The sequence below is a fragment of the Protopterus annectens genome, chromosome 3.part1 (assembly GCF_019279795.1).
Source record: "Protopterus annectens isolate FY-2018-M chromosome 3.part1, PAN1.0, whole genome shotgun sequence".
NCBI classification, from domain to species: Eukaryota; Metazoa; Chordata; order Ceratodontiformes; family Protopteridae; genus Protopterus; species Protopterus annectens.
The window spans coordinates 444,484,232-444,497,592 of record NC_056732.1 but is presented as its reverse complement, the minus strand read 5'-3'; the positions used below and the strand labels follow the sequence as shown (position 1 = coordinate 444,497,592).

At 40.3% G+C, this 13,361-nt stretch overlaps 1 protein-coding gene across 1 annotated transcript in view; it reads right to left on the bottom strand.

Annotated features, from left to right (window-relative positions):
- Window positions 1–263: 263 nt before the first annotated feature.
- Window positions 264–13,361, bottom strand: part of KMT2C (lysine methyltransferase 2C) — a gene marked incomplete in the record, with an annotated part of 4,117,755 nt that continues 4,104,657 nt past the window's right edge. The window contains 1 exon segment of the mRNA XM_044066891.1: window positions 264–2,180. Within this exon segment, the coding sequence (XP_043922826.1) occupies window positions 2,088–2,180 (93 nt within the window).

Sequence of the window (13,361 nt, the reverse complement as noted above, 5' to 3'; positions counted from 1 at the left end):
AAAAATCTTTTTTGTTTTTCAGCAAACACAAAAGATTATTTGCAAGTTTTTTAAACAGCTACACTACATCAAAGTTGAATTCACTACCATGCCTCCCAAAAAGAATAAGTATGTCACATTTACCTGCTGAAAATGTTTAAATAGGAACTGCTGCTTTAACAGCAAATGCATTCAACCTGACCACTCATTTTTGGCAACATACAACACAGTTTCTATTTAGAAACTATGAGTTATCAAAATGAAAAGCAATATCTAATGAAAACTTTCATAAATGTAAAATATTTTATTTTGTAAATGTTTATAATCTAAATCTGTTTCCACAAAGTCCAAAACCCATAACACTCTGTATACTTCAAAAGGTTTCATTTTCCAACATTAGATAGTATCATACAAGACAAAAGAAATCTGTAGACAAATACTGGTATGATGTTGGAATAATATACAAGAGAAGAGAAAAATATCAAAGAAACAATTTTCATACAACTATTTACCAAGAGAAAAATATATATACAATTCATTTCTTCTTTTAGGTAAAAAATACATCATGCCATATACATTACACGTTCAAGACTGTATTGTTGAAAAGGGGAAACGTTTACAGTCCACTGAAACTGTGCAGACACAAAAACACTTCATTTCATATCTGTCTGTGAAGTGTCAGTACCAGAATTTAAGTACAAAATAAAAAGTTAACCTGGTTCAAAATGCAAACTGTTAACGATTCTATAACACAAAAGTGTTTCTAGAGATGTAAACAAAAACAATCCATACAAACACTTTATAAATTACATTTTCTTCTTTATTCAAAACTCTTATGCCAGAGTCCTGCTGCAAAAAAAAAGCATAATTCTACCTCGCAATGGTTTTCACTGTTAAAAATAAAAGCCATCTTTAGTGACACAAGCTCCTATGACATTACTGAAACTTTCTTGATATGAAGCAGACTGAACAGTGACCTAATTACCATACAGTTTTGGAGGCTGCATTAGCCTCCTTTTGGTGGCTGTAATGGTTATTCACAGTTGTTACAAATTATGAGCATAAAATCCTGACTTTGGGAAATAGGGATGCTACAATATTAATCTAATTAAGGTAATCACAGGACTGAAATTCATACTAATATATAACATAATACCACAAATGCCTATATAAATTACAAGTGTACTTTCTACTGTGCAATAAAAAAATCTTCATGAGCAACATGATTATTACAAAGAAAATCAGTAAACCAATATCAGCTTACTCAATTCATTACAAAGTTATGGTGCTGTCCAAAGTCTGAGAAAGTATATTGCAGCACCCCTATTAAGATTTCAAAAAAAAAAAAAAACAAAAAAAAAAAACAAAAAAAAAGCACCCAAACAGTTGCAATGTCAGGTAGCATTTGGTCAATATCTATTTTATACTTTCTTAATTCACAATATTTACAATCTGTACAAAGTAACAGGGTTAATTCTGCAAGTAACAGCAGCAGCTTGGCTTTCTTCTAACTTTTGTTTCAAAAATAGCTTCATTCACTTATCCAATAATAAATACAAAATGTTCTCTTTTATACAGAAATCAAAAAAAACTACAATAAACTGACTCATGGAATCAAGTATTTTAATGTATTTAGTGCAAGTTATTTCCCTTAGCTCTACTCCTAAGGAAGTCATCTCAGTACATTCCTTGTTCAGTGGTGTCTACTTAATTTTACTTTAACTAGAGGGCCTGCCCCTTTTCAAATAAGGCTGTGGCCAGCACTTTGGATTTCCCCTTTTATTTCGCTGGTGATTTCAGTTCTACATTCATAAGTGCCCACCCACACAGTAAGTAGGTCAACCATAGATTCCTTGCCCAGTAAAACCGTTTTTCATCAGTCAACATAAAACAGTAGCGCTGGACCAATCTGTGCTCAATTTACTTTTTAATGTGCAACTAGCTTCTCAACTCACTCTCACTTCTCTTCAGATGTTTTAATTAAAACGAGTTCAAATCTTCAGGAAATGATTCCATTTCCAACACAGACTCTTTACGTTTGTGTTCTTGTTTTACACAATCTGTTCATTCTAGGGACAATGTAACCCCCAGAACCAGCAAGGAATGCATTAATTCATCCATTTCCGGCAGTTTAGAGCTCCACAGTGACAAGGGATCTTGTGCTGGTCATCTTCAAAGTCAAATTTATAGTCATAACATAGCTGAGGAGAAAATACAATGGACTTTAGTTCTTGGTTATATGAGATGCAAATGTTGATGCATTTAACTAACTGTATCAATACACAATGCACAAATCACAAAATACTGACATTATGAACAAAATAAACAGTTTGGTTTTTAGTTGTCCTCCCTTTTCAACATTCCCAGTCTTACCTTTAACTGCACAGATGAGCAACACTTTTAGATTAGTGGATGACATAACACTTTGTTTACTGTGCCTTGAAGCTTGGTCAAGGCTCAACATGGTCACCACTTAGCTGGCTACCAAAGAAAAAAAACCTCTCTCCTTTCTTAGTACATTACTGCATTTTTATGTTTTATATGGTTTGATGAAGCCACTGTATGAGTGGTGAAAGCGCTTACCTGTTATTAACTGGTAGCCATAATTGAGTCTCCGGCTGACACGGACATCCTAGAAAAGGGCCTTACTGAGACGGACACCTGGTGTCAAAGTCATGGCCTCAAGCTAAATACCAAAAAACGCATAGTCATCCCATTTGGGAAAAACAAAACACCCATGAATTATCACACAGATGGCAGCCCCCTTAATACAGAAGGGGTAATACGAGATCTGGGGACCCAGTTAGATAGTAATCTCTCCTCTGACAATCATATTGCCAAAGTAGTTAGGAAATCCTTCTATGTGGCCCACTTAATTACTAAAGGGTTCGCATCTAGAAATAAAGAGGTTACAGTGCCCCTCTACTCGTCACTCATCAGACCCATCATAGAGTACAATGCCCCATTTGAAATGTACCTCACAAGACACTTCCAACAGCTGGAAAGACCACAAAAGTACCTCACCAAGAGGATTACTGGCCTCAAACATATGTCCTATGCAGCCTGACTGAAAAAACTCCGGATGTACTCAATGGCATATCGCTTACTCAGAGGTGACTTCTGCCTGACTTACAAAGCCATGTGCAACTCAGAATTGATGGACATGCTCCACCTAAAGAAATCCAAGTCACTGCGAGCCACGTGCTCTAGTGAGCTAAACCTCTCCACAACAATAAATAGAACATACTGGAGGGATAGATTCCTGTCACAGAGACTCCCCATGCTTTGGAACAAAATTCCTAACTACATTAGGCAGAGCCCCTCACTAACACTCTTCAAGAGAAACCTTGACGAGTGGATGAGTAACAGAAAATACACCCCTGGGATCACTTCATTGGCTCTGCTTGACAGAGGCTCAGTTAATTAATCAATGGGGTGGCGAAAGCCAACACACTCTGGCTAGGCTTATAAATGCCCTCGGGCAGATAGCCTAGTACCTAACTATGAACCTATTATGCCATTTTTAGCCATGTTTCATTTAACCGTTTGTGCTTTTTTCGCTTTTGTTACATTATTTATGCAGTTAATTATGGATTACTACCCTTTTTAAAAGGAAGGGAAAAAAATTAATCCAAAACAGTTAACATGTTCTTTTAAGATATAATTCTTGCAAAATTATTAATACTCTTTTACCATATACATATCAAAAGTAGAATTATACAATAATCAACTTGTGGGTGTTGGCATATGGGGATTCACCCATCGTTGGTGTGGTTTGATGTCTCTGTATAACAGTACCGTAGTGATCCTCCATTTTGTTTCCTGTTGTTCTGTGGCTGGTGTACTGTGTATGCCCATGACACACACATTCTCACGCTTGCACAGTACATCAGTGCTGTTCAATAGAAGCAATGGAGAGAAAAGAATCACTGGACAGTTCAGAGGTATCAAAGTCTTCTTAAACAGTGCCAAAACACAAGGAAAATTGGGTATGTTTCTTAAGTTTTGCAGAATGTACCTGATTTTTCTTGTATTTGGTCTGTCCTGTGTACATACCTCTCAACCTCTAAACTCAGGAAATGTGGACAAAGCCTTAAGTAATGGGAAAAAAGGCCCCAAAACAGGGACGGATTGTAAAAGTTGCTCTTATAAACTTAGAAAGTTGCTAGAAAAACAAGACTTGTGTTAGCTTACATTGTCTTAAGAACAGATTGTAAATGTTGCTCTTATAAACTTAGAAAGCTGCTAGAACAACAGGATTTGGGTTGGTGTACATACATTGTCTGAAGGATATGAAGTCTGAAACTCAAATGCATGTCATTATTTAGTGACTTAACTCCTTAGTGATTTGTCAGAAAAGCACGAATTTTGTGAGTAACTGGGCAAAAATCTAGACATTCTGTGAAATCTGGAGAGTTGAGAAGTGCTTCCATAGCATATATAAACAGAAAAAAGTCTGGCCCCTCAATGGTACATTAGCAGCTAGACTCTTCTCTCTCTATTGCTTTATGCTCGATTTACAACAGGCATGCTGGTTGATCTGTCCAATCAGCATGCATAACAATGACCCATCACTGTATAATGCAAGCTGTACCATATATCCACTGGAATTCTTAAGTGAATCAGCTGACAGGATTACCATTTTATGCCCAGCCAACAGTATAAAAATCGTATTACCCATAACGATGGCAATCTCCCAAAAGACTATGTTGGCATAATCTGTCTGAACTAACAGGTTTATTCACATCTACAACTGTCATTGATCACACCAACAGACTTGCCACAGAGAAACCAAGAAACAGTGCAAGAGACTCTGGAAACTAGTAACATGAAGCCCAAACTGCAACCACAGCCACAAAGTAGCCACTCAGCCTAGGAGTCAGATTACACACATATAAATGCAGAAGGAAAGCTTCTGCCAGGCACTGTTTGACTTTAGTCACTCTAAAAAAACAAAAAACAATACATAGACACAGGTAACAAAGAGACAGTTTAATTAACTTAAGCAAATGAGGAGGGTGGGGGTGCATTGTTGTTTACATAAATAAGTTTTTCATTTCTTGGAAGATGCCAATAAAATGATTACCATTCTGTATATCTTCAGGCTGCAACAACCATATCATCAGCTACACCAACTTAAAATGGTGGGGAGGGAAGCACTACTGCTGGTCTATTATGTATCTTTTGGTCACTGTAACAATAAACGATACATCATGTCTTGCAGTTGCCACCACAACTATTAATCTTGTGAATATTTTTGAAACTTTGTTACCCCAAAAAACAGTATGTATGTATGTTTGTGGAACTATGCTACTGAAAGCAAGTCTCCTCAGCTGCCAGAACTCGACTGAAGTGTTACATAGCGTTAGCACCTGTTTATAAAACTGATCACAGCAGTTTGGCATTAGGGTCCCTTAAAAGACTATCTCCAAGTACAAAGGTTGCTCCAGCAAACTAATTATGAGCCAGACACTACATTTACAAGCAAAACTAAAAAAAAAAAAAAAAAAATGCAAAACTGTCTCAAAAAAGCAAAAAGAAAGACGGTTTCACTCTACCTGAAAAAACATTTGTGTTAAAAGTTTGTACATGTTTAAAATATATTAGAATAAGGCAGTACTTCATTGTGTTTTCCTTGAGAAAGTCTCGTGCCTTTCACTTAAATAACTGCCTTGAAAAGGTCATATCACAATTCCACACAGTTAAAAAGTTATAACCATGCATAACAATTAATTAAAATAGATGGACGAACTATTTTACATAAAACAAAAACTACAATATTACTACTTAACCCCCCAACATTTCTCTGTCCCTCTCATTACTCTAATTCTTTTACCCTTCTACTACCAATACTCTCCGTTAATAGCAACAATATCTTGTATTTATTACTAATCTAATTCTGTGTTTCTGTAATATTATGACATATTAGGGAGAACCTAAGTCTGTTTCTGCTGTTCACTCAGCATTTTATTCTTGTATATACCTTTCATGTTAACTTCTGTTACTGTAAATATGTACAATGATATAATTAGGTCATTTTTCTTGCTTTTTCAATGTTTGATATAACTATGTAACTTTACTATCCACGATGGTGCAGCGGTAGCGTTGTTGCCTCACAGCAAGAGGTTCTCCCATTCGATTCTCGGCTGCAGTGCGGGGAGTGCCTTCTGTGTGGAGTCTGCATGTCCTCCCACGGTCGAGTGGCGTTCCGAAAGACATGCGTAAAAGGGCGTGCCTTCGTTGAAGGTTGGGCAATGAACTGGCAACTCAGCACCGTAAAAATCTACTGCCAATCATTAGTGGACCGGAGTTCCGCTGTGGCGACCCCTAACCGGGAAAAGCCAAAAGACAAACAACAACAAACAACAACATATAACTGTCATTTTCTTCTTTTTTGAACGTATGCACGTTAATTTCTTACTTTTTTTCTGGAACTTTTCTCCTTGGGTCTCCACTGAAAACGGGCCTTTGGCTTAGCTGAACTAACCCGGTTAACAAATGAGAAATAAATAAAATACACATATTTTAAGTCCTGTATATGCAGTTTTATTAAAGTTTTTAGAAGCTACAAACGTTTGCTTGGTTTGAACTTGTGCTGTGGTTCGTGATTTAATATAAGAGCTCTTTTACTCCAGGAACTTGTCCTTTTGCTTGTTTAAACAAATAAAATAAATAAATAAAATGCATAATTATAACATAAAGACTACTAAATGAAAAAATTCAAACTGTAAACAAACAAAAAATACAGATACCCATTTTATAAGTGCAAAAAGGTAGATGGGGTGTGAATGGAACAAATATCACTGCAAGCCCAGGACTGTAAGGTCCTCACCCTTCGGGATAGTGCCTCACAATACCCTAGGATGTATGGTAACATCTGATATTCTTCGTGTTTCACTGTTGCAGTCCTGACTACTGTGATTTCCTGCCGTAAAAGCCCTCAGCTAGCCTGACTACCAAAGAAATTTCTTTCCGGCTCCCAGGCTAATGAACGCTCTGACCGACAGTATAAGGGTAGCCAGCCTGCTTCCCAATGTCAGTCTTTCCTTCTGGTGGAGCCTGAAGCTGTATTCAAGTGCGTTGGTTAGTCCGCACCATAAATAAGGGCCTTCAGACAAGATAAGTACTCAGTTGGGGAACTCTTAATTTTGCTAATGTCAGATAAAGTAAACAACTGTCTCCAATGTGGAAAGCAGATCCTACACAGAGACTTTCATTTATTTCGTGTTATTTGCCTAGGCCCAGATCACATCATCGATGGCTGTCAGTTTTGTGTGCGCTTCAATACTAGAATAATTAGGTGTAGGGCAGCATTTAACACTAAATTCCTTAACCAACAATCTTTTCACTCACCTTCTATGGCATCCATCAGTCATACCGAATCTGAAGAAAAGAAACAAAAGCTTAGGTAGTCAGATCACAATCAGTCACCGCCTGCTTCTCCCTCCATGCTTGTGATTGCTTAACAAGGGTGAGGCGCTTTCGTAGCCGCCCTTCCTTTTCTGATCCGGTAACTTGGGTCTCTGTCGAGACCCTTTTGGAGTCCAACATGCCGTTGGTACCAAACACTGTTACACAAGCCACTAACAATGGCTCGTCGGTCGAGTTCAGGGCTGTTCTGCAAGTCTTGTCTTCCTAGGAGCATGTTCCACCTGGAGATTCTGCAACCTGGCTTGGCCTACGCCAGTTCCGATGCATATTTCAATCTTGGGAGAAAGGCATCAGGGCATCAGACTCCTTTAGGCCTAAGGCCTTAGCCACCCCTAAGCAAGTCTCTTTCCCTAAGCCTTCAGTCAGGCCCTCCGGCTCCATTTCTCAGGGGTCACAGCAGGATTTAATCAGGTTAGCAGAGGACCTGCTCTCCACTGTCAGATCTAGGCAAGACCCAGGGATAACTTCTCCTAGGAAAAGAAAAAGATGATCCTCAACTAATTTCCCTGGATCCCATCCCTTCTGAGGAAGACTTTGAGTTGAAGGACCCGAGGTCTGAGAAGAGTCCCTCCTTTACCTCCTATAAGGACTCAGACTCCGAGGAAATCCTCCCTTCAGCCTCCCCTCTTGAAGATTTGACTTCTGGAGAGACCCTCCATGCCATTAGGCAACATTTTCAGTGGGAAGCTCAGGACTACCCACAGACAAAAGAGAGAGTTAGGGAATTCCTGGACTTACCTGAACACAAGCCACTGGCTATTCCCCCCATTCTGGAAGTAGTGGAAGGCGTCTTCCAGGAATCTTCCTTTAAACCTATCTCCCACCTGCCCCACGTAAGTCAGACAGGTTTTACAAGAGCCAGGATTCCCATAAGTATCTTTTCAGAAACCCTACTGCTGACCCTGAAGTTATCATTCCAGGACCAAAAGGAGCCAGAGCCAGTTCCTCTAGGAACCCACTTCATAAAGATAAAGAGAGAAGGGCCCTTGACAGGTTTGGCAAGAAGGTTTATGCATCCACCACCCTTGCCATGAGGGCCCTAAATTGTCGATTTCATGATTAAGTACTAACAGACTATACTACAACAGCATAAACAAAAGCTCTCCACTCTTGAAGACAAAACCCTCATAACAGAATTGCCTGACCTCTGTCATTCCAATGCTCAGGTAGCTAAGCATTCCTTCCATTGTGGCTATGGATCTGTCTTTAGGAGACATACTTGGCTCTGAGAGCAAACTCTTCCGGAACATGTCAAGTCTAGCCTGTTGGATCCTCCCCTTGACAAGGGGGTTCTATTCGGGCCCAAGGCAGAAGTCATTAAAAAGATGGAGGATAGGGCTAAGTCAATAAAGACAGTAAAAGATTTCCTCCATTCAGCAGAAATTTTCCAGCCACACATTGCTCTTTTTCCACCCAGCCTAGAAGTAGGCAGTGGAAACCTCAAAGGGATAGGCCAATCAGACAGAGGCAACAGTCACAAAGGAGCAGACAATGGGCCTCAGAGGCACCTAGGCAAGAGAGTTCTAGATCCGAAGACACATCCAGAGAGCAACAATAACTCAACCGTACCCCACCCCACCCCCAACGCTAAGAGGAAGGCTATCTTTTTTCAAACATACCTGGACCCTCATCACCTCAGACAGATGGGTTCTAGACATTACTCACTTTCAAAGAGCATTTAAAATACTCGAATTATCCAGATGTCCCCCAAAAATCAAAAAACAGAGGCCTTGGCTCAAATTCAGATACCTTGTTCACAGGGAGCAATAAAACCAGTTCCCACTGTCCAGCAGGGAAAATAATTTTATTCCATGCTCTTCCTGGTCCACAGAAAGGAAGGCTTTTGGCAGCCTATTTTGTATCTGTCCAACCTCAATCAACTTCTCTTGGTGCCAAAGTTTAAAATGTTAACCCTCCAAAAACAGCTGCCCATGACATGCGCCCATGCCTTCATGGTCCTAGAACTAAAAGATGCTTATCTGCACATGTCTATTCAGGAGTCGCACAGAAGATTTCTTTGTTTCAGAGCAGGATCCAGTCACCATCAATTTTCTGTATTGCCCTTTGGCTTACCTACAGCACCAAGAGTGTTCACAAAGTACCTAACACCAGCAGTAGCCGTCTTCAAGACCAGGGGGTTACAAATCTAACACCTGGATGACTACCTCATACAGGCCACAGATCAAACCAAGCTGCTCAAGGACCTCAAATTCACCCAGGACCTCAATTCCTCACTGCGGTTCACTGTGAACCTATAGATATCCCATACTTCACCAACAAAAAAGACAGTCTTCCTGGGGGCACTTCTGGACTCCTCTCTCCAAAAGGCTTTCCTCCCTGCATAAAAAGTCTCTTCTCTGACAAATTTCTTCTACAGCATCCAATTGAGAAGTTGCATCTCGGCAAGGGACTTTCTTCAAGCCCTGGGATACATGGCCTCATGCATCCTCATGGTTCCTCTTGCAGACTACACATGAGGAAGCTCCAGTGGCACCTGAAGAATGCTGGGGAACAGATCGCACAGTCCCCAGAGACCAAGATCCTCCTGATACCCTGCACCAAGACAGAGTTTGCATGGTGAGCACAAGCTTGCTCCCAGAATCAGGGCCTCCCTTTCAAAATCTCTCCTCAGGCTCAAACCCTAACCACAGATGCCTCAGAAACAGCACAGGGGGACTCACTTTCAGAACCTCTGAACCCAGGGGAAGTGGGACTAAGCATCCAAGGACAGATATATCAACTGGAAGGAACTCACAGCAGTCAGTATTAAAGGGCCTATTAGCCTTCATGGAAAAATGGACCCCAGGTATCCTATTAATCAAGACAGACAATACCATAGTTATGTGGTACAGAAACAGACAGGGAGGGACACATTCTTACCCTCTGTGCCATCTAGCAATACAATTGTGTGAAACAGCTCAGCCTATGGGCTTGCACCTGATCGCACAGTACCTTCCAGGGGTTCAAAATGCTCTGGCAGACGATCTCAGCAGAAACTTGATGGATGCTCACGAGTGACATCTGTACCCAAAAATCTTCCAGTCCATAACTCAAACATGGGGAATTCCAGAGGTGGATCTCTTTGCATCCAAAGGGAATGCACACCTGCAAAATTCTGTACCAGGAGCAAACAGGAGAGAGCCTGGAAAACAGATGCCTTCTCCTTCCCTTGGACAAAGCTTTTTATTTATGCATTTCCCCCATACCCCTTCTTCCTCTGGTTCTGCTCAATATAAGAGAAGAGGGCCAAGAGCAATTCTTATAGCTGAGGACTGGCCCAGACAGCACTGATACCCCCTTCTCCTCAAACTTACCAACCAGAGTCCATGGCTACTCCTTCAGAGAGTAGAGCTCCTCACCCAGAAGGAGGGAAACTTTGTACACCCCAATCTGCAGACCCTCAACCTAGCAGTGTGGATAATACCACAGCAAACCACAACAGTATTACCCTAAGTAAACAGGTGCTAGACATCCTCAAAGAATCTAGAAGGCCTAGCACCATGAACCTTACTCAGCTAATTGGAAAAGATTTTCTGTTTGATGCAAAGATCACCACCTAGATCCAAAATCAGCATGTTTCCAGCATCCTGGAATACCTGCCTGGACTGCAGAATCAGGGACTCTCTCATTCTTCCATTAAAATACTTGCTTCTGCTATCTCTGCATATGTGCCCTGCCACCCTCTCATTTTCTCCCATTCACTATTAAAGCAATTTCTTAGGGGAGTAATCCACATTAGACCACCCAGAAGGAAACCTACTCCTCCTTGGGACCTTAATTTTGTGCTACAGAAACTGACCTTACCTCCTTTCAGCCAGCAGACATGGAAAACAGTTCTTCGGGCTATCACCTTGCCCAGGAGGGTTTCCAAGTTGCAGGCCCTCATGGCAGTAGAAGCTTTTCTTATCTTCCACAGGGACAGGGTCTCTCTCAGAACCAATATGTCCTTTATTCCTAAAGTGGTCACTGACATCTCTTTGAATTAGGCCATCCATCTCCCTACCTTCTTCCCCAATCCACAAAATAAAAGAGAGAGAATTCTGTTCCTTGGATGTGCACAGACAAATGCATTGCTATATGGACAAGACAAAAGCTTTGAGAAAGACTGATCAGCTTTTCATTACCTTTGTCTCTGGAAAAGAAGGCTAGCTTGCCTCTAACCAAACTATTTCCAAATGGAATTCCCACTGCATTTGCATTTGTTGTAGCTTGCATGGCAAAGTGCCACCAGTAGGGATAAAATTTCATTCCACCAGAGCAACTGCTACTTCTGCTGCCTTTCTAAACGGTGTCCCCACCAAGGACATTTTGGAGCCTGCCACCTAGTCTTCAGTGCATACCTTCATCAAGCACTAACACCTGACATCCTTCTCCAGGTCTAGAACAGGCTTTGCCACTGCTATCCTGCAAGGCATCCTCTCTTCCCCTTAGGCACCTTCCTCCCTCCTTTCAGCTTTGAGAATCTCCCCAGTAGTCAGGACTGCAACAGTGAAACATGAAGAACATAGTACAGCTGCGTACATTTACCATACATGTAGATGTTTGAGTGCATTCACTGCTGCAGTCTTCTTTCCCTCCCACCAACCCCCTCAGCCTACTATGTAGGTTGATGCTGTTTTGCTACTCAATCAAGGGACCCCTTCTTGGTTCCCTTCCTTTGTCAGGTTCTCCTTTGGATACCTCCTATCTGCCTAGGGCTCCTCCTAGTTGAGGCAAGAAAACATTGGTATCATGATGCAGGCTGGCTACCTTTATACCCGAATGCACTGATGTCTATCAGGCATCTGCCAACCTGGGAGCTGGAATGAAATTTCTCTGGTAGTCGGGCTGGCGAAGGGTTTTCACAGCAGGAAATCCCAATAGTCAGGACTGCAACAGTGAATACACTCAAACATTCTACAATTACAGTAAGTGTTCACAATGGTACTTTCCATGTACACCCCCTTGTGCCTTACTGCATACTTACATATCCCCATGCACAGGCACATACATACAACACAAACACATACACTATGAGGTAAGCATGTAAGCATTATGACAAAAAAAAAATTAAAATAACCTTATTTCTTAAACTAGGCATATTGTAGGCTTTTACATCAAAGATCATTCATATACACCAATAATGAGTTCAAGAAATGTAACCAAGGCTTTAATATCATAATTAACTCTTGAAATACATCTTATTTCTTCAATGGTCTTCCCAATATACAGACAAATTTAGTACGATTTTTTTTAGTTAAATATCCAATTTTCTTTAGGAACAGTTCCTCTTTATCTAAAACTTCACTTGAACAGAAGACTTGAGCTTTGCTGTATAAGCTGACTATCACCACTCTCAATGTTTCAGTTTTCTTATGATAGCACTGGTTGAGACATTTCAGGTTACCTATCCTCCAGGGACTTCTAAACAATTATCTGATTTATAATAAACAATAGTAATAGTAATAATAATAGATAATTACAATTAAACTATATCCCTAAATGTGGATAAACACCTATTCATACCTTACACTTCCTCACTTCCCCTTCTTCACTCATTTCCATAATTCTATTAATTTCTCCCCTTGGGCTTTCTCTATATTATATATATATATATATATATATATATATATATATATATATATATATATATATATACATATACATATATACACACATATATATATATATATATATATATATATATATATATATATACACATACAATTCCCTGTAAGGAGAGGGGAGGAGAGAGAGAGAGTCAAGGGGGATGGAGGGTAGGAAACCAGGACTGCAACAGTGAATACACTCGAACATCTACATTTATGGTAAGTGTACACAACTGTACTATGTTCTTCGTGTTTCACTGTTGCACTCATCACATTTGGGTTGACTCCCAAAGCTGTAGAAAAGGGTGGAGGCAGTCAAAAAGCCTTGGAGCTGGCTAGGATGCCCTGCAAGACTGCAGTGGC